We start from the raw sequence: 21,052 nt of genomic DNA, 5'->3' as shown, positions 1-21,052 counted from the left end.
GCACTGGCCATCTTGGTGAGCTATAAAACAGGGCAGGCCAAGATTTTTTTTTGACTGAACTGGAGGGGTCTGAGTCCCTGCAGGAATTTATTGATAAAGCAACAAGAGCGAAAACCAAAGTTACAGAATTACAGAGTTGAAAGCAGAGGGGGCAGGTTAAGAGACAAAGAAAGAAAAGAAAAAAATATAAAAACATCTGGAATCAATTACAGATTTTGAATCCATAGATCAAAGGGCGCTGAGAGGCTTTGCTTGACCCTGAAGGATAAGGCGTAGCTCCTAGAAGAAAAAAATATTATTGAAGATCATCTCATTCCTGGCTTTCCAGATCGTCCAACATAGAAGTATTATCGCAATCATGAAGAATTGGCTGTGGATCTGGTCTTTGATGGCTTGTATGTTTCTGACCGTTCCTTCACCCTGCACTGTGTGAATTTCAATGAACCCCCAACATTGCTGCGCAAAGACGCAGTGCCAGAACAAGTGATCAACAGTTTCTTTTAGCGTAAAGCTGTGGACTTTGAATCACCTGAAGTCTACTTCCTAGTGGGCATGGGCGACCTGATTGGTACCTGAGACCGCGTAGGCATGGGTTTGGAAATAAAATCAAACTTGTCATAGGTCATAAAATAAAACTTGTCATAGGTCATGAGTTTTTTAACATCGTCAAGAACTGTGGCGTCGAGACGTGTTACCTTGGAGCCATAAGTTCTGGCGCCAACCCCTAGGTTCTAAAAATTAGTTTGTGTTTCATAGGGTGCTAAACGTTTTTTTTCAAAAAGGAGGCTAAATTAGGGTTGAACAGTGGTCCATGGTGGATGGATGGACGGGGTTAGGGGCAAGTCATATTGCTCGACCTAGAGATTACCTATGTTTTGGGTTTTAGATCAACTCAATCCATATCAATTTTGAAATTCAAGATGCATAAAACGATCTTGTCAATTCAAAAAACAAAGATACGACAAATTAGTTGGCAATCTTTCTTGAAGGGAAGGGTGCTTTGCTAATTTTTTTTTTGCAGATGCGTTTATATCATCAAATATAAAAATAACTAAATATTAATTAATCATATATAACTTACCATTAGGAAATACACATCTTCAAGAGAACAAATCCAACAATTACGATATGATTTGGTTTCTTCTAAAAATGACCTACGTTCGCTTTCCTGTCTGATGGTTCTAAAATATCGATTTTGGACATAGATTCTTTGATGAAAGAACAAAAAGAATAGAAACCCCCATGTTTGTTATGGTAGTTGAGTGATTTCATTTGTAATAATCATTTGTATATAAGGACTTTTGGTGCATATTTGTTAATATTATTTTCAGTTGCCACGGTGAAAAAAAACAAATGTCTCTGCAAAATGATATAAACCACGGGGTGGTTTGCGTTTTGTTGAAGAACAACCACCACAATCTACTAACAATGAGGTTACATTTGACCATACTTTTCTCTCAAGTGGTTGTAAAACACCTATTGTGGACATTGGTTCTCCAACGAAACATCAAATAAAGAGGAAGCTCACCCAAATGTTTCTTCCTGACATCGCCGACCATCTAGAAATGATGGAAACTGCTAATGTCAAGGAAAAATGTGAGCTAGAACTTTCACAACACAATAAACGAAAAAAATTACAACATTTATTTAATTGATGCTCAAGTTCAATACCTGCTCAATCTACATTGCATTTTCTAATTTTCACTATTTTCACTGTTAAAGTGAATTTGTGAAAATATCGACTATATTTGCGATGATAAGATGCCACAATTATAAAAAATAGTTAAAATTCTAATGACAAAAATAATAGTCATGAGATTGGGGGCACATTTATTTCTTTCTACCTCTTAAAATGTCCAATGAGACCTTTTAACCACTTGTGCAATGTTGTAAGTTCACATATACTAAACATATGCATCATGATGAAGTACTAAACTTCTGAAGGTAGGTCATAGATGCATACAACAACCTCATTAGAGACGCAAAGCATCTATTCTGTAGAGAAAGATCAACAATTTACCTTAACAATTTAATGGCTATAATTGGCCGGACCTGCAAGTTATGCCTTGCTGTTGAGCAATTAAAAGAGGCAATGTAGGAAGACCGGTACACTTCAATTCTAAGCGTCATCTTCTGCGAAGTCTGTTCCTGCAGTTCGTCATGTGGCCTGAAGGAGAATCACCGGTGGATTAGGGTAGGAAATAGTCTAAGGCGGCAGTGTCACTACATGAGGCGCTTTGTCAAATCATATTAGAGCATCTCTAAGCGTTTTTGAAACAGCTCCAATTTTTATTATTTTTTGGTAAGATTAAAAAAAAAACGTTCTCCGACGACACTCAAGCTTACACGTGCAGCTAATCTATATGGATTAACATGACTGAAGATAATAAGGTTCATATTCAGTCCATCTCAAACTATAAGACATTTGAACTTTTTGACACTCGAAAATTTATGCAAAATATCACTTCTTTCGTCGTGGTTTAGTTTATTAATAAAAGTTCTACAAAAATAACTTAAAATTTAACTATGTTTCCATAATTTTTTTTTGAATAAGATAAGTGGTGTTAAAAAAGTCAAACGACTTATAATATGGGATGAAGGGAGTAATATATAATAAATATACAAGAGAGAAATATAAAGTATAAAAGTGGCTGCGCACGCTCCTTGCGGCGTTGCATACAAGTGAATTTCTGTGGAGGAATGAAATTTCGTGGTTTCCCCATCGGAACTTGCATTGGATACGTGCATATTGTCTCTGCGTCTCGTGCCGTGCGAGTAACAGGTCATCCACGTCGTCGTCGTTGTCACGAAGAAGCCGGCGGCCTGGAACGGCCTAGCTAGAACTAGAAGTCGTCGTCCTGGTTGGGCTTGGGCGAGGTGAGGATGGCGGTGTAGAGGCGGAGCTTCTCCTCCCCGAGCGACGAGCAGCGGGACAGCGGTCGCCGCGGGCGGATGAAGGACAGCGACGAGAGCGTCTTGCGGTGCTTGTACCTCCGCCATGCCAGCTGCACGGCGACGGCCGCCCAGGTGCGCCACCCCGGCGAGTAGTAGCGCGCGCTGCGGCGCACCTTGTCGTTGGTGAAGGTGTAGCGGAAGTGCTGCGTCACGTACTTGACGTCGGCGGCGTCCAGTCCGAACACCTCCGTGCTCTCCAGCGTCACCAGCGTTGCCGACGACGTCGGGAGCCGCTCCAGGAACGGCCGCCGCAGGCACCACGACAGCAGCTCGTCGCCGCTGAAGTTGCCTGGCCCCAGCGTGCAGCTGCTCGTCGCCCCGTTCCGCAGCACCTGGCTGCACTGCAGGTGGCCCCTCACGATGAACAGCATCCGCTGCACCACGTCTCCCTCCCTCACGATCTGTTGTTGTTGTACATGTCAGTGATCGTAGATTAGATGATGTCGAGGTCCTATTCACTTGAGCTTATTTATCGAATCTATCTATCATATATTCAGTAAGAAATCAAGAGAGGCACTCACGGTTTCTCCCTTGGGGAAGATGAGGGATTTGACCCTGTCGCAGATGTTCTCGAGGACGAGGTCGTCCATGTGCTGGAAGAAGGGGACCTGGCGGACGAGGTCGAGGCAGAGGTGGTACTTGATGTCCCGGCGGAGTCCCTCGGGGAGGTCGCGCACGATCTGGCACTCGTCGACGCCGCGGGTGGCGGCCCACCGCTGGCGCTCGAACTGGCGCACACGGGCGCGGAAGCTCCGGGGCAGGTTCTTGCGCTTCATCCACCACTCCACGCTGCGGAGCCGCGTGTGCATGGCCTGCTTCTTGGACGTGGTCGCGTTCAGGAACACCTTGATGTTGCCGATGAGCATGGTGACGAGGACGAGCCCGCCCGTGATGGTGACGATGTTGAACACGATCTCCACCCACTCCGTCGTGCTCTCCAGGTTGCCGAACGTGCTGAGCGTCATGAGGCCCCAGAAGATCGGGAGCAGCATCCGCTCCACGCGGCTCGGGTTCGCCACCAGCATCACCGTCCACGAGTACGCGCCGTACTGGTAGTTGTCGCCGCCGCCGCCGCCGCTGGACAGGCACGTGCCCCGGGCCTGCGCGTTCCGGGACCAGGCGAGCCTGTCGCCGCTGCCGATGACACCGGAGGTGGAAGGGGAGCCGCCGTAGTACAGCGGCGCCGCGCAGGCCACCGCGCTGCTGCGCGCGCACCCGCCGGCCGCCGCCGCCTGGAGGCACTGCTCTTTCAGACACTTGCTGGCCCGCTGCACGCCGAGCAGGTACCAGCACGCCCCCACAGCCTGCAACACATCTCGACACGAGCGGAGCGAGATTTTGTTTAGCTACTAGTAGCTGCTACTGGAGTAGTACTGCATGCATGCTGGTCGGCAATGGCATCCAACGACGTACATGGGCGGCGACGAAGTAGGCCATGAGGTTGAGCGCGATGCCCCACCAGATGGTGCCGAAGATGTAGCCGGACTGGCGCTGCGTCCGCCGGAGCAGGCGCGCCGCGTGGTAGATCTTGGGCAGGTACTCGAGCAGGAACGCCACCAGCATCACCGTCATCACCGGCGTCGTCAACCCCGCGCGGATCATCGCCGGCGCCGCTACCCACACCACCACCTGCATTTTGCACGCACGCATGCGCCATATACACTGTCGTCAGGACCAAGATGGTGGCCGGGTTGGTGGTGCGAGGCCGGACAATGGCTGCCGCGCCGCGCGGCACGAGCATGCTGGGCCACGGATGTGGTCAGATGGGACACCAAACAATATAATGTGCGTCAGGACAAGCAGAAACTATGGCACGCAGGCCCTATTCGTGTCACCGTTCTGTGCAAGCCTGGGCGGCCGATCGCGCGCGTCGCCGCGCCGGTCTGCCGGTCAGGGCAGTGCTAGCGAGTAGTGACATGAGATCGATCATCGAGTCATGGCAGGATGCAGTTGTTAGAAGGAATAATGTTCCTGGCAAGAACAGTTTGGGCAGGGTAATGCAATTAGGAAAACTCCAAACTGTGCCCTGTGTGGATATACCAACTTATTTGTGCGAGACCGCCTCGCACGTTAGCACGTACAGTACAAATGCATGTTGATTGGCAATCTCAAACTATACATGTGCAAAATGTCCGGTTTAATTATTATTCAGGTACACAAATTCTTCCTGTTTTTTTATTCTTTGTAACAAAAAAGACTCTATACTCAATGAAAATCTCTAAATTCCACTGAAAGTTAGTAGTATATTTTAAGTAGCGGTTTAAGAAATTTACTTACATTATTTTTATGCCAAAAACCATGTTGGGAATTCCTAATTGGTAACGTTCTACTGGGGATTTCATTTTACTACGAATATATCTAAATAATTGATTTTACTGTCAACGAATATATCTAATTTATTTACTCTTTCGGACGGCCATCGTCCGCCAAACCATCGATGAAGCTCAGGGTAATGGTAATGGCTAGTAGTCGAAAAAACAAGCAAGAAGATTGACTAGTGAATCATCTAATCTAAACTAGGCAGAGCAGCGCACCTGCATCACGGGAAGGATGACGAAGAAGTCAAGCAGCATCCCTTTCCTGGACTCTTCGGGGAGCTTGCGCGCGGCCTCGGCGGCGGCCTCCTCGTCGTCGTCCTCGGCGCCCTGCTGCTGCTGCTGCTCCTCGTCGCCCGCGCCGCTGGCCACGCGCTTACTACCCGGCGTCGCGCCGGCGCCGGCGCCGGCGCGCGCGACGCGGAGGCGGAGCTGCGTGGCGACGTTCCACACGTGCATGGCGTCCACGGCGCAGCGCAGCGCGGTGACGGCGGCGGCGAGCCAGCCGTCGACGAAGAGGCACATGAGCGGGCCGCTCAGAGACACGGCGTACAGGAAGAGCGGGTCCACCATCAGCCCCGCCGCGCACGCCAGGAGGTAGGCGCGGTTCCAGTCCCGGACCCACCTCGCGCGCGGGTCCACCGCCCACGCCGCGCCGGCGCCGCCGAGCCACTGCACGCGCTGGCTCCGCCAGTGGCTCCCCCGGCGCCCGCTGCTGCTACCGCTGCCGCTGCCGTTGGTCGTCGCATGCCGTCCTTGCTCCTTCCGCCGCGAGTCGTCGGAAGGCGACGCGGTGGAGGAGGAAAGCGCCGACGAGCGTGCGGAGAGGTCGCTTGACATGGCGATGGCGATACAACTGAGCCCAACAGCGGAGGAGTTAGGACAAGTGATTCGTCAAATTGACAGTGTAGAACAGCGTGAACTGATGCGAATTCCAGTATGTACCTCTCAATTTTGGTTTGGCATTGTCTTCTCCCTCTCAATCCACGTGTCGTCAAATTGACAGTGGCTACCTCGCCGGCGTCTCGCCGTCTCGCCCCGCTGGATCGCAAGCACTAGGCCGTCAAGGGAACCGGCAGTTGAACCGGGAAGGCAAACGCAGACGTCGTCGCGTCTAGCAGTGGCGAGCGGGCGGCACAGCAAGAGGCTTGGTGCTGCGCGCAGAGCTTCTCTCGGCGTCCATGGCGGACAGGACTGTCGGTCAGCGATTTCAGGGGATCAATGGGAAAATCAGGAGATGGCGAGCGCTATACGCAGATGATCTGCCCTTGCCTGAGCTGGGTTGCCCGTGGACGCGAAAACAGCAGAGGAGGACGAGGATATGAGCTTGTGGAGTGGAGTGGAGCAGTGGAAGGTACCAAGCGTGTTTCGCCACTCCGCGAATGAGGTGATTTCATCCGACTAGGCACTCAAAATCGGACTTTCTAGGCTGTGTTTGGTTGGGTGTTGGGTGTATTGGGTTGGATTCAACTTAGTTTTTTGGGATGGAGCCAATCCGTCCAGTGTTTGGTTGTACTTCTGCTTTTGGAGACGGAGCCAACCCGTTTTAATGTTTGGTTGAAGGATTCGGGACAGAGCGGCTCCGTTGAGTGTTTGGTTGAAGGAATTCATTGTCTGGTGAGAGCCAACCTGGCTGGAGCAGCTCCGTCCGCCAGATTTTGATGGACGAGTCCAACCCGCATCTGAGAGGAATATTCCACCCTGGAGCAAACCCAACCCTCTCATCCTCCAACCAAACAGCCACGGAAACGGGTTCGCTCCGACCCGGCTCGCCCCGCTCTCCAACCAAACACACGCCGAATGATCCGCGCATGTTCGGTCTGAAAAGTCATGGTTAAAAATACTATTCATAGCCATAATTGAAAATACTATGTTAATTTATTACGGTCTAAAAAGTTATGGTTAAAAATACTATTCATAGCCATAATTAAAAATACAATGTTAATTTATTATGATAGCTAATAGAAAAAATATGTAAGACAAGCGAACGGGTTCAATTATCTTGGTCACGATTTTCTTACAGCACAGTAAACAACAAATAAGCGTGTCTGATTCACTGCCTAGGGAGTTTGACTCGCATGCACCAAATGGGCACTGGATAGGTTGAAGGCATTCATTTAGCTTGTTTAGTTTACAGGTGAGTAGAGAGCGTTTTTATTTGGTTGATTGCATTACATAGGTTATATTACATTGAAATGAAAAAAATTAGCATTAAGATATTGATCTTTACTTGAATTTATTATATAATAGTTACTCTATCCTTTTAAAATTATAAGTAAATTTAGCTTTTCTAGTTACATAGTTTTTGCTATTGATCACTTGGCTGAAAGGTTCATAGCTGAAAATATTGTTCACTAACTTGTAAAAGAAAAACATTACTGAATAACTGACATGGACTATTTTGGAGCAAGGACATATGACAGCTCTATTCTAGGGGTATTTTGCCAAACAATGTTTATGTGAAGTGATTTTTTGAAATAACTTAAGATATTAGAGCTCACTTCTCACAAATAATCACTTATATAGCATATAAAGTGAAAACGTAGAAGAAATTCGACCATGCATAAACAATGGCCATTGGTGGAGGAAATCAAAGAAAAGTGAAGGGGTAATAGGAACTAGGAAGGGAGCTGAAGCCAAACAAAAAGTGGGGAAGCTAATGTTGTTTTAGCCCCGGGACAATGAAAAATACTGTGTATGTTTTTCTTTTCCTAACTCCATCGATTTTCAGAAAGTTAAAACCCTGCCAAAAAGAGTCTTGAACTTTGTAATACCTTTGGCTGATAATAATGAGGAGCGGATCTAACATGGGGGGCAGGGACTCGAGGACCCTACCCAAGGTCAAACAATGGATAAAGGAGTAGAGAATGTATGGGAAAGACAAAAAGAAAAAGGGAAAAGAAGAACAAAAAGAGAAAAGAAATCCGCAACGTGTCACCATCGTATATATACAAATTTTTATAATAATACTAAAATAAATTTGTGTTACGAACAAGCATTAATGCAAAGCTATTTTATATTCCGAACCTGAAAGGTCCATCACACTGAGTGTCCATTTGATGGAGAAATCAATCTGAAAAGAGTCGTGTCAATTTGTTTGCACAGCGATGTCCCGAGTGATTGTTCCGAAAGAGGAATATTCGTACGTACAAAAGGAATATTCCTGCTCTGGATAAATAGGAGAAGTGGACGTCTTGCATAAATTGACTTCGCAAAAAATTTCAAGATTCCCCGTCACATCGAATTTTTGGTTGCATGCATAGAGCATTAAATATAAACAAAAATAAAAACTAACTGCACAGTTTACCTGTAACTTGTGAGATGAATCTTTTGAGCCTAGTTACTCCGTGATTGGACAATGTTTGTCAAATAAAAACGAAATGCTACAATAACCAAAAACAAAATTTTTTGCCAACTAAACAAGGCCTAATTGTCCTGCGTGTACGTTGTTCTGATCTGAATGCAACGCGGGCAGAGCAGCGAGCGACACCGTGCTTTGCATGCACAGTGCACTGCAGGAGGCTGGGCCCGAACGACGGCTGGGGATCAATGTGCCACCCCAATCACTTGGGTCCCTCTCTGGCCTCTGCTCATCAATTCATCGACCTCATCTCATGTGCTCACCAATGCATGTTTCTCTCGATCTGCTCATTCAGCTGGTGAAACATGAATGGGCGTCATAACAACATAATTATTATTAAGTACTTTATGAAAGCTTCAACTCTTAGAATTCATACTAGTTAAACTTTTTTTAACTTTAATTAATTTTATAGAGAACAGTATCAATATCTATGACATAAAATTAATATCTTATGACAATTTATACTATAATAAATCTCATGATATTAATTTGGTACTACAAGGCCATCCCCAGTTTCCAACACACCAATATTTTGGAAACACAGCAGAAGAGTTTTATCCCCATGAAACTCTCTCTACTCCTATAAAACTCTTATTATCTCTCTTCATTAATATAACGCCACATCAACATATTTAATGTCTATAAAACTCTAATGAAACTCTATTGAGATTGACTTAAATCTTAGTGTTTTTTATAGGCCTTGTTTAAATTTTAAAAGTTTTTAGATTTTAACACTATAGCACTTTCGTTTTTATTTGACAAACATAGTCCAATTATAGAGTAACTAGACTTAAAAGATTCCTCTCGTGATTTGCAGTCAAACTGTGTAATTAGTTATTGTTTTCATCTATTTTTAATACTTTATGCATGTGCCGTAAGATTCGATGTGACAGGGAATCTTGAAATTTTTTTGGTTTTTAGGGTGAACTAAACAAGGCCTAAATTTAGTCAATATTTTAAAAGTACGACTTAGGACAACTATGGCCTTGTTTACTTCCAAAAAAATTTGCAAAATTTTTCAGATTCTCCGTCACAATCGAATCTTTAAACACATGCATGAAGTATTAAATATAGACAAAAATAAAAACTAATTGCACAATTTGGTCGGAATTGACGAGACGAATCTTTTGAGTCTAGTTAGTCCATGATTGGACAATATTTGTCAAATACAAACGAAAAAGCTACAGTGTCAATTTTACAAAATATTTTCGAACTAAACAAGGCCTATAGAAATTACAACTTTCATAGACAGAGAGAGTATATGCTCTGTTTTCTTAATATTGTTGGATCAATATAGTAGTACTAGGGCTTCTTTTAGATCTAATTTTTTTTTGGATTTCGATATTTTAACATTTTCTTTGTATTTAGTAATTATTGTCTAATCATAGACTAATTAGGTTTAAAAAATTTCTCTCGTGATATAATTTAATTATATAATTAGTTATTCTTTAATACTTAATGTGACGAAGAATCTTTTTGAAATCTGGAGGAACTAAACAAGGCTTAGATGGACTGGAGTGCTGTTCCACAGGTTGCATGCATGTAGCAAGACCGCGGCTCGATCGACGTACGTACGTGGCGAGTTTTGGCGTGAAGCTAGCTCTGCGCCCTTTGAGGACTGAGGAGCCGTATATTTGGACCAGGGTAGGCCAATTATTTTTCTGATGATGATAACAGATCGGTCAATTATTGATGAATCGAGAGTGATGAATGTCGGAATGTGGGCGCAAACAACTGAAATATATTTATTACGTGTATATCGTTTTATTTAAAAACATTCGGTCTTATCAAATCAAACTTGATCCACCCGCGGGGACAAAACATCCTCCGGTCGGGAGGAGCATGATTCGTGAACCAGATAATATATATAAATAAAATATAAAATGGAAAAAGAAGCAGGCAGAGAGAAAAATGCCTACTATATATATCACGCTTGCGTTTGTCCTGTAATAACTGTAACAAAGCCACATTATTATTCGCGGCGAAAGGGAAATCTCTAATGATTCGTTATTTGAACATTAGGAAGCTGAGACTGATGCATGTGTCACTTATGAGGCTCGTTGATTGATCTACACCTACTCGTAAGTACGTAACTACTAGTAGAGTTGTAATACTGTACGTACGTAAATATTTTCCAGAAATTGAGATCTCGTAGGACAACGACGTCCGGATTCGCAATTCAGTCACTATATAAAAATCCTCCATTATATGCTGCCAGAAAAGATCCCGGAGCGATGGTTGCCACCAGACAGAAACATTTAAAATTACGAGCCAGAGCCAGCCAGCCCAGCCATCAAGAACACACAGGACCATTGGGCGATTGTGGTGAGGCATATAGGAGAGTACCGGCCCGGAAAACGACGAGCCACCGTACGGGGGTCGTCGACGTGTTGGTACTCGGTGTGTGACCCCCGTTCATCAGAATGAAGATGGGCACTTGGATTTCACTTTGTGCCATGACCGGATCTGTCGCGAATAGACAGAAGACGACGACGGCAACGACGGCGTCGTGCATATTTACCTGGGCCTTGTTTAGTTTACCCAAAAACCAAAAAGTTTTCAAGATTCTCCGTCATATCGAATCTTACGGCACATGCATGAAGCATTAAATATAGACGAAAATAAAAACTAATTACACAGTTTGTCTGTAAATCACGAGACGAATCTTTTGACCCTAGTTAGCACATGATTAGATAATATATGCCACAAACAAACGAAAGTGCTACGGTGGCCGAAAACTTTTCATTTCGTGAACTAAACAAGGCCCTGACCGAATGTGTCCGGCTGTCCGTACATAATATGATCCAAAAATTCTTTTCCGTCACTGATCCATCAGTCTTGCGCAAGCAATAATGGTTTACGAGACCAGGGTAACGGCTATAGATAGTAGCTAGAGTAGATCGAGTTGATCCTGGACAAGAGAAGCTTCGTGGCAACTTCCTTCATTCGATCGTCTCCCGTACCGCCCGCGCCGTGCGTACGTGTGTGGATTCTACCGCGACGAAGAATAATCTGTCGTGTGTGTCATGTTTGCATGCATCGCCTTCGGGTCACGTCGGGTCACTGTACCGTAGTATCTGTCTGTCAATTCGTTCTCTAGCGCCGTGATCCCAAACGACACTTTCCGTTTCAACGAGTAGTAGTAATTAATGTATAGATCGACGTTGCCGGTCTTCATGCATGCAGAATTAATCTTATCAGAGCACTTCATTTTAAGCGACATCGACCTTTTTTATTTTAAAAAGCGATAAGCACTTGATTTTGTAAAAGGGCGCCAGCAGGCCGGGCGCCGTAAGCCGTAACGGCGGTGTGCACGGTCAGGCTCAGGCTCAGGCTATGGCCACGCCGCGGACGCAGACCCACTGGCCGGGGACACAGCCCGCCGCAGGTTGACGTTCTGGTTCAGCTCCATGCACTGCCCCCTTATGTATAGAAGAGTACAGGTACAGCTCGCCGATAACGAGCCAGGCATAACTTTACTATCAGTTCGCCATAAGGTGTGCAAGGTTTAAAAAGGTCGAAGGTAACGTATACACTTTCGAACGATCGAAAACTGGCGCTCCTAGGTTACGTTTGGTTGAGAGATAAGAAGATATACGAGATGGACTCAGATCGAAAACTGGCGCTCCGGTTACGTTTGGTTGAGAGATAAGAAGATTATACGAGATGGACTCATTCTCCTTTTCGAGGATAGGATGAGTCTTGTTTGGTTGAGAGAACAAGAAGATCTCTATTTTGTGATTGGTTGGGACTTGGGAGGGTGAGAAGGGATGACATAAATAAATGGGAATTTTTGGTCCGTTTAGCACTGTTATGCATGTGGGCCATAGTTGTCAGCCTCTTTCCCATTCTTCTTCTTTTGTTCCTTGCACCCGGCCAGACAGTGGCTCTTCGAGTCTCGACTGTGGCATCCCAGCCACGCCGTATATAGAGCCCAGCATGTGATATGTAGGCCGAAAGAAAGAAAGAAAGAAGAGGCCCAAGCCCAACCAACCAACCAAGAGAAGGTAACCGACTAACCGAGCGAAGCAGGTGCTCCCTGAACGCAGGGATGAAATGTATTCGAAATCGAATTCGTTTAGCGGGGTTTAGATTTATCCGTATTCAAGTTTGAATGTTTAACATTCGATACCGTATCTGTATCCGAATACTTAAATCGTATATTTATGATGTCGACATCTAATCATATTTTATCCGACATGATTGGCATTATCCATATTCGAATCCAAATCCGACCAGAAATATGAAAACAAATACGATATAGGTGATATTCGTGCGTATGCGATCCATTTTCATCCCTACATGAACGTCTTTCCTTTCCTTTCTCTCTCTCTCACTCTGCTGCCTCACCGCCGCCACCAATGTCGAGCTTCGTTCGGCGTCTCAGGGGCATCCCGTGGCGGAGCATCGCGGGGGACGCCCTCTCCCGCGTGTTCCTGGTGGCGAAGGCGTACTGCGCCGTCCACGTCGTCGACCAGCACCTCTGCTCGCTCGCCTTCGGGCGGGGGCCAAGCATGCTGCCGGCCATGAACCTGGAGGGCGACGTGGTGGCGGTGGACAGGGTCAGCGTGAGGCTCGGCCGGGTCGCGCCGGGGGACGTCGTGCTGATGGTCTCCCCCGAGGACCCGCGCAAGTCGATCGCCAAGCGCGTCGTCGGGATGCAGGGGGACTCCGTCACCTACCTCGTCGATCCCGGCAACAGCGACGCCTCCAAAACCGTCGTGGTGAGTGTGTGTGACTGCGCTGGGCTTTTGGGGGTCCGTACTAGTACTTGTTATGCTGCCTCCGTGATTGGATTTGTGCTCAATTGGTTGATGCTCTTGGCGCTGTAAAGATCCCAATTTGGTCGTGGGGCGTAATGCACTGACGCTAGAGGATGGGGGGCTTTAAATTCAATTGCTTGGCATACTAGTATTGTTGACAGTAGCTTTTGATTAGTGATTATTTATTATTTGTTGTGCTTCTCCTCGTCGAGGTTGCTTGGTTTGTTTGTGAGCATTGTTCATTTAAAGAAGTTTCATCAGTTATTTTTTGAAGACAGGTTTAGTACTTGCTAGTACATTTTACTTGCTTCGAATTGAGATGCATAGAAGACGTGTGTTTTTGGTAATTGGTACCTACTTGATACTCTAGGCACCAAAGTTTTGGAGGATGTTTGAACCACTGGTGGTGTTGGTTCAGTATGAGATACGGTGTTATTAACCCTAAAATTAATTACTACTGATACAAATAGATTTTCGATGGATTAGAACTATGTGCTAGTAAAACCTTGCATTGTGCTGCCTTCAGTATATTTACCCCACCAGAGGGTGCAATTTCTACATTTGTGTTTGAACTTAGAGATATCAATAGCACAAAATTTGGCGGCTTTAGGTTTGTTTTCCATGGACTGTCAACATGATGTTTGTGTCTTTAAATTCAGGAATTTGGTTATGTTCACATTCGTTACTGATTTAGTGGGTTACATGTATAATGTTGGGGCCTGATGAGTTCTACGCTTTCTTGAATTTTGTATTCTTTTATTTGTCCCTTGTCATTATTTTGTTTGAAAATTGTACGGCCCCTCATGCCCTTAAGTTGGGCAATTGTATAATTATAGGTACCACAAGGTCATGTTTGGGTGCAGGGCGATAATCCTTATGCTTCTAGGGATTCAAGGCAATTTGGAGCTGTGCCTTATGGTCTCATTACAGGGAAGATCTTTTGCCGGGTAAGCTCAGCAATTTGTTCTGCATCTTTATTATTTTAATTTAGGAGGCTGATGCAATCTCTGGAGCCAATATTTGCTTTATGGCTCCGTAAGTTGGGAGTTGGGACACAAGCAACTAGCAATTGTTAAATTTGCAGAAAATGACAAAGTCGCACCTTTACTCTATGCTGCTGTGTGCATGGTTATATTGATGTTTAAGTTTTGTAAAACGTATTGAGTTGAAGCGCTTCAGTATCTTATGAGCCCATGTTTCCATTTCAAAATTCTGGATAACTATCAACTGTCTTATAACGACAATAATAATTTGGGGCAATACATTTTGCTGGCATATACTAGAGGGTAAATATTATCCCGCTAGGTTCAGCTCGGTCTCTAGAAAACAAGACAAAACCGGGCATCATGGGTCCCCAATGCCAGGATTAAAACATGGTATCATTTGAACGGAAGAATTATTCATTTGGCTGATATTGATATGCCTAGCTGCTGCTGTCTTAGGGATAATAATGTTTGCACTCTGGATATCAACATATAGATTTTAAAATTTAATTTGCTTGATATTGATATTGGAATATAGATTTACCTACTTCAACTTGCTACCTGTTGACGTTCGTGGAGTGTAATCTAAGGCTTAAGATTCAGTTAGCATGTTTCCATAGTTTTAGCGCACCAGCCAAATGCTCAACCGCTACCAAATCATGTTGGCAATCACCCAAGAACATTGTTGCTGAAAATGGGAGTATTGACAGTGACTGTTCGATCTTAGGTTTGGCCACTGGAGGGCTTTGGTCCAATTGATTCAAACCAGTCTTAACAGAGGTAATTTAGCTTTTTTTTTTTGGCTGCATCTTGTTTTCTAAAGGTAACTGGTTCTCTCTAATCGTCATCTGTGCTAATTTCTTTGTTGTCCATTTTTCTCCAGAGCAGATGGACCCATATTATTGCTCCTTCCCATAGATTTAATAACCAAGTAACCAACTGCAGGGCCCCGTGAGCTTGAAAGCTTTTGATCTACTATAGCACATTGCTACAGCAAAGCAGAGTATATCTTGACATCCCATGTTTTGAGTTTTAGTGTAAGTGTATAACAGTTTTGGTTGTCACACCTGAAATCCCAATCAGCACATGTTCTGATACAATTTCTTGTGCTAATGCTTGCGTTGTAACTTTACTGTCAGTGGATTTTGTAGAGAATGGAGCCTGAATTCCTGATTGACTCGTGTACGTCGAGGTGTGTTAGTTTTGACCATATCAAAACTGGATTGCATACTTCTGCGTGCAGAGAAATTTCTTGAGATGTGCACTCTGAACTTTGCTTATTCAAACCATTTAAACTAGAGGACCTTGGCATGCCTTGATGGCTTGATGAAGTGTTTTACTACCAGTCTTAGCAAATGAACTCGTTCTAGGACAAAACCACAAAATCAAACATTGAAATTGTCATTCATCCATTGCAGGAATGCAGTTCACTACGGAATGCCTCAAACTCGAGTCTCAGTCTCCAATTTTGTACAGTAGCTTCCTAATTTAAGTGCATGCTCAACTTGTCTACATAAAGCGTTGACAACGAAATGTCAATTGCAACTAGAGTCGCCGAGATGCCTCTGGTGATGCAGGTGCGGTCCGGGAGGAACCGCGGGAGGAGGCTCCCTGATGAAGGTGAGGTCACACCTGATACGGCAGCGGTCTCTCGATCTGGCACGATCGAGCACGATGAACCTGTGAGCCTTCACTTCATGGGTGGCGGCTGCCCTCCTTGTCTTCGCTGCACGGGTAGCACTCGATGTACCAGCCTGTTTGCTTTTTTAAAAGCCGACTGAAAATATTGTTTGCTGATTTGTTGTGAGTACTGAATGACTGATAGATTCGTCGGTTGGTGTACCTGTTGATCATCAGCACGAGCTAAAGTTGAGCATGCAGCCCGCGGGCCAAAGGCACGGCCCAAAGCACGGTCATTTGGCCCGGCCCGAGCACGGCACGGCCCGATCCTAACTGGGCCCGGGCCGGCCCGAAGCACGTTGCGGGCCGTGCTTGGGCCGACCCCTCGGCCCGCTGCACGGCACGGCACGGCACGCTTTTAACAACAGGCACGGTGTCGGCACGGTATAATGAAATTTGTGAAACTTGAAGTATCAGGTTCTATGACTTGTGAAACTTGTGACTTTTGGCAAGTAAAATATGATCTGAGAGTATATTGTGTTATGTGAATTGTGAAGTATTAATGTATGTGACTTGAATGTAATGTATTTATGCTTTGTTAAATTCTGTATTAAATTTGGTATTTTTCATATATTGGGCCATGGGCCGGCCCGGCACGAAAATCGGCCCACGGGCCGTGCCTGGGCCGTCAGGCAGGCACGATGGGCTGTGCAGGCACGGCCCGGTGGCACGCGGGCCATACGGGCCCGTGCTCTTTCGGGCCGTGCCTAGCACGGGCCCGTGCCGGGCCGGCCCGTTGCTCATCTCTAGCACGAGCACGTGCTACTGTCCATATGAGCGGCGCGGGCGGCGGGATGCGCAATGGCGATTGGCGAAAAGACGGAGATTGGTGAAGAAGAGAAGAGCTAGCGCGCGTCAGTTTGGTGGTCAGCCACGGTGTGAAATGGCGTGGTTTTTTTAAGGCTTGTAGCGATATCCTGGGCCGCGCTACACGAGCACGAGCCGTCGCGGACTCGAGAGCTCGCGGCACGCCAATGCCACCCCGCCCGCCGCCGAGGAGACGCGTTTGGCAATTGGCGCCGTGCATGCGCGCGGCGGCACAAGGATCGACGTGCTGGGTTGTGAATTGGAAGCACGGGGAGACTGCTAGCTTCTTGAATGTACGGTGTGCTTTGACCTTTGAGAGCGTATTCTTTTGATTTGTCACGGCACATTGTGAGTATAAGCAGTAAAGCAGAATGTATCTTGATGCTTCTATGTTATTGTGGATAGTATACTCGAGTGTTGCAACAGGGAAAAAAAAAAAAAACTATCGTTCGTCTCGCAGCCTGCGCGGGCGCGCGCGGTCAGGCTACTTCGACGCCTCGGAGGCAGACCCACTGGCCGGGGAACAGCGCGCCGCAGGTGACGTTCTGGTTGAGCTCCATGAACCGCGGGAGCGGGATCCGGAACACCCGCGCCACCGACCGGCACGTCTCCCCCGCTTTCACGCCGTACGCCTCGGTGCAGTGCACCGTGAAGTCCGCCAGCGCCGGCGGCGGCGGCGGCGGCGGCACCGGCACCGGCACCCGGCGGCGGGCACCGGTGGTGGCGGTCGCCGGTATGGCCACGGCCACGACGACAACAAGAAGAAGAAGGACCGCCGCCGCGGCGCGCAGCTGCTGGGTTGGCCTTGCCATCGCGTCTGCGCAGCTAGCTAGCCTTTGTGCCTTGTGCTGTGGGAATAGCTTAGCTGCTCTGCTCGCTCGATGAGCCGCGCGGCCCGTTATGTATGGGTGTGTACGGGAACGGCTCGCCGAGAACGAGCCAGCCACGACGATCGAGCTCGCTGTAACGTGCAGAGGGTTCATGGTGGAGGTAACGCACGGCGGGCAGCGGCAGCGCACGCTTACAATCGAAAAACGGCGCAGCTAGAGTCAATGCAGCGGAAATAGAAGACGACGATGATGACTAGCGTCACCAAAGCCCAATAACGCAGTGGCCGGCTTGCTGCGAGCGCGAGGCGTCAACTGAAAAGCCCAGTAGCAAAGATTCCGGCCCCCAAGCGATAGAAAACTCAGCCCATTAACAAAGCAGAGACAGAAAGGCCTTTGCCGATCAGGCGTGCAAGCACTCAACTCAAGCAACCCAACGTTAGATTTCTAGAAAAACACAGACACACAACGCTACACCGCGGTGTCCCGCTGGCCTGGCCCCGGATCCGCGCGCGAGCCAAGAATTAACCGCGTCGATGCGCGGCCGCGGGGCTTCTCCTTCCGGCAAAGATCTCCTGCGCGCGGATCGCCTGGTGGCTGCTGCTGCTGCCGCCTGCCAGGAGCAGTAGTGTCGCATCGCGTAGAGATCGACCGTCTCGATCGGCGCCATTGAGTTCAGCAGCAGAGGAGACATCATAGCAGCACCGTCGTCCTTTGGCCAGGCACAGGCAGGCCCGGCGACCGGCGTGCGCGTAAACGTCAGGACCCAAACCAAAAAAAAAAGGTTCTGCTGGTGCTGCTGGCACGCCCAGCAGTTTCGGGCTCTGGACGTCTGGTATTCAATTATCAATAACCCTTCCGGTTCCAGTTTGGGTTCAACAGTCCATGCCGCGCTGCCCTCCTCACGACCCTGAATTTGCTTCCTCCAAATTCAAATCATCAGATTCTGCTTCCAAATTCCAACCGTGAACTGCCACGCACGCTATGTATACTTTACCGTTGCTATGCATTGACCGAGCTAGCTTTTCGCGTATGGACCTCTGCCGGGACGACAAATGCAGCCAGTGGGCCCGTGGCAGAGAAGAGCAGGTGTACACAAGCCACGGTCCGCACGGCGCCGGAGATCGAGCGGCGGCGGCGGCGCGGCATCTGCATGGCAGCATGGGTCCCCGTCACGGCGCGCGGGCGTCACCCGATCCCCGGTCGATCCAGGCCCGTCGCCGTCTCGCCGATGGAAGCGGACGCGCGTTCGTCCGAACGGCCGCTGATCAGCGAACGCGGCACGCGCGCGCCTGCGTGTCTGCCGCTGCATGCAGCATGCTTCGCATGCGCATGCTACTATGCTAGGCGCGCGACTAGGCTAGCCGAGGCCAGGGAGGGAGGGCGGCAGTGCCACACCCACACCTTGATGGCCCATGGCCTGTGTTTGTTTGTGTGTGTGTGTGCTGGATGCGACGCGGATCGCAGCTGAGAGAGAGAGATGCATCCGATCTTCTCGATCCATGCATGTGTGTGTGTGTGTGTGGGATCCTGTGCCCCCTAGACGCGGTCCCAGTGATCTCCTTTCGGGGCGCCTGCGCTCGCCTGGCCTGCGCCTAAAGCCGGCCATGTCCCCCTCCCACTCCCCCAGTTTCAAGCACGGTCATACTAGTACAGTAGGTGCCCTACCATCATATCCCGTGTCGTTACTCCTCTCGGTCTCTCTCTACACGAGTCTCGTCGATGGGCTCTTTTCCACAGCCACTAGCCCACTACTAGCCTTCTGCCTTCCTTGCAACACGCCAACACATGTGGTGTGGTCCTCTCCTGGGGGAGATCACAAAGCCTGCTGCAGCCAGCAGCAGCCTGATCGGAGCAGATAGGCGCGCGGAGGCCAGCCGGCCGGCTGGCGAAATCTGTCGAGCAGCGCCAGTGGCAGTGGCAGTTCTCGCCAGTGCTTTAACCATCTTGGCAGGGCGGATCTCTTTTGGGAGGGCTACCGTTTGCTTTTTCCGAGCCGGGACAAGCGCTGGCGCAGGAGGGACTCTAGCGGAGGAAACCTAGCTGAGCTGTCGTACATGCCGGCGGTGCAAAAAAAAAGGGCAGACCCTTTTGATTTTTCAAGTTGAGGTGCTTGCCCGGCCTCCCACTACGACTACTGTCACCGTCACCGTTAGCCTTCTGCAAATGTGGGCAGTAGCTTCGTGCCGTTGATGCTGAGACAGTAGTACGCGTCCTCTAGTGTAGTTGTATACAGGTAGCAAATTTAGGGCTGGGCATAGTGCTTGCCTCTTCCAGGATGGATCCACTGATGATACGATACTAGTGTCACGCATCTCCGTTGTTATGTTTCTGCAACACTTGCTTTTTCGAGGACGACACCGCATTATTTGCTGTGCAAAGTATGGCTGAGGCTGAGCAAGAAAATAAAAGGCATAAATAATGAAGATGCGATACGATAAATCCCCAAGATATTGTTTTACCTCGTCGCTTTATTTGCAAGATGAAGGACGAGAGCCATCTTGGACGCCTGGCTTTGGGGTTGGGCCTGGGACGGGGAGACTGCCCAGCCGGAACCCACACACACAAAAAGAAGATGCTGGGTGTGGGGCAGCATGGCATCTTTGTACTGACTAGTACGTGCTGAAGATGATCGAAGGCTGCAAGTTTATGACGCGCCTCTGTTTCTCTCCTTGATTCTTTGCAATGCAACAGCAAAAAAGCGTTTTTTTTTTTCATGCAGGAGGACTGGAGGAGTAGAAACCATGCATGCAGCTATATGCAAGGTAGGATCCAAAGAGGCAGACGATCAAGTACAGCTTGTGCATGGCCGAATATGGGAGCAAAGCATCAACAACCAGTCACTGAAACAGATCCTCTCCCCTCTTAAATGAACTGCATGCTGGTCTGCTGCCTGCACCACACAAGGATCCACCAAATCACTGTCGTAATTTTTCCTCCCATCAATTCCCAAATTAATCCCAGCTAATAACGTGTTCATTCCAGTAGAACAAAAACGAGGCAGCGAAAAAATGCACTCCAGAACCAAGAGGGAGGGAGAAAAAAAAAACAAAACTGATACAGAGAAAACAAAGCTCAATCTATTAGAGCATCATCTAATCTAGAGAACAACACAGCACGCTTGATTTCGTGATGCATGCATGCATGCATGCAACACAGCAAGCAAGTACTCTGTACTCCTGCCATCTGAAGATCGATGCATGCGTGACCGTGCCCATGAAGTCCCATCAAAATCTTCTGCAGCCACCTCGTGATCTACTGGCGGGCGCTGTGGCCTGTATCTGTATGGCGCCAAGAACACGATGATGCATGGCGCAATATGCAGCGCGTCACCTGCCCCGGCCCGCCTCAGGTCAAAGAT

The 21,052-nt window shown here is 47.8% G+C and overlaps 2 protein-coding genes across 6 annotated transcripts; one reads left to right on the top strand and one right to left on the bottom strand.

The window, feature by feature from the left end:
• LOC8067475 (cyclic nucleotide-gated ion channel 4) lies at nt 2,645-6,780 on the bottom strand. Its single transcript, XM_021447943.1, has 5 exons — nt 6,216-6,780; nt 5,490-6,126; nt 4,369-4,584; nt 3,477-4,259; nt 2,645-3,356 (listed from the first exon to the last, which is right to left on the bottom strand). Exons 2-5 carry the CDS (start codon nt 6,108-6,110, stop codon nt 2,844-2,846), a joined length of 2,133 nt encoding a protein of 710 aa, XP_021303618.1. The 5' UTR covers nt 6,111-6,126; nt 6,216-6,780; the 3' UTR covers nt 2,645-2,843.
• On the top strand, nt 12,942-16,600 carry LOC8067474 (mitochondrial inner membrane protease subunit 1). Of its 5 annotated transcripts, XR_002447377.1 has the most exons (6): nt 12,943-13,355; nt 14,231-14,341; nt 15,105-15,157; nt 15,266-15,414; nt 15,517-15,569; nt 15,796-16,600. XR_002447377.1 is itself a non-coding variant. In XM_021447163.1 (4 exons), the coding sequence occupies exons 1-3, from the start codon at nt 12,993-12,995 to the stop codon at nt 15,150-15,152; spliced, it is 522 nt and encodes a 173-aa protein (XP_021302838.1). In that variant the 5' UTR covers nt 12,942-12,992; the 3' UTR covers nt 15,153-15,157; nt 15,261-15,633. The 5 variants fall into 5 exon arrangements, 2 of the variants coding, with proteins under 2 accessions (XP_021302838.1, XP_021302837.1); XR_002447375.1 differs by having other exon boundaries at nt 15,266-15,569; nt 15,796-16,219; XR_002447376.1 differs by lacking the exon at nt 15,796-16,600 and having other exon boundaries at nt 15,517-15,663.

Source organism: Sorghum bicolor, chromosome 9 (genome assembly GCF_000003195.3).
Source record: "Sorghum bicolor cultivar BTx623 chromosome 9, Sorghum_bicolor_NCBIv3, whole genome shotgun sequence".
Taxonomy (NCBI): domain Eukaryota; kingdom Viridiplantae; phylum Streptophyta; class Magnoliopsida; order Poales; family Poaceae; genus Sorghum; species Sorghum bicolor.
The sequence above is the reverse complement of the archived record's forward strand: the minus strand, read 5'-3'. Positions and strand labels throughout refer to the sequence as shown.

Excerpts from the sequence above, each read along its gene's own strand:
- LOC8067474 (XM_021447163.1), top strand. The coding sequence starts at position 12,993 with ATGTCGAGCTTCGTTCGGCGTCTCAGGGGCATCCCGTGGCGGAGCATC. Across the intron at positions 13,356-14,230 it reads ACGCCTCCAAAACCGTCGTG|GTACCACAAGGTCATGTTTG; the intron begins GTGAGTGTGTGT and ends GTATAATTATAG. Across the intron at positions 14,342-15,104 it reads CAGGGAAGATCTTTTGCCGG|GTTTGGCCACTGGAGGGCTT; the intron begins GTAAGCTCAGCA and ends GTTCGATCTTAG.
- LOC8067475 (XM_021447943.1), bottom strand. The coding sequence starts at position 6,110 with ATGTCAAGCGACCTCTCCGCACGCTCGTCGGCGCTTTCCTCCTCCACC. Across the intron at positions 4,585-5,489 it reads TCATCCTTCCCGTGATGCAG|GTGGTGGTGTGGGTAGCGGC; the intron begins GTGCGCTGCTCT and ends TGCAAAATGCAG. Across the intron at positions 4,260-4,368 it reads CCTACTTCGTCGCCGCCCAT|GCTGTGGGGGCGTGCTGGTA; the intron begins GTACGTCGTTGG and ends GATGTGTTGCAG.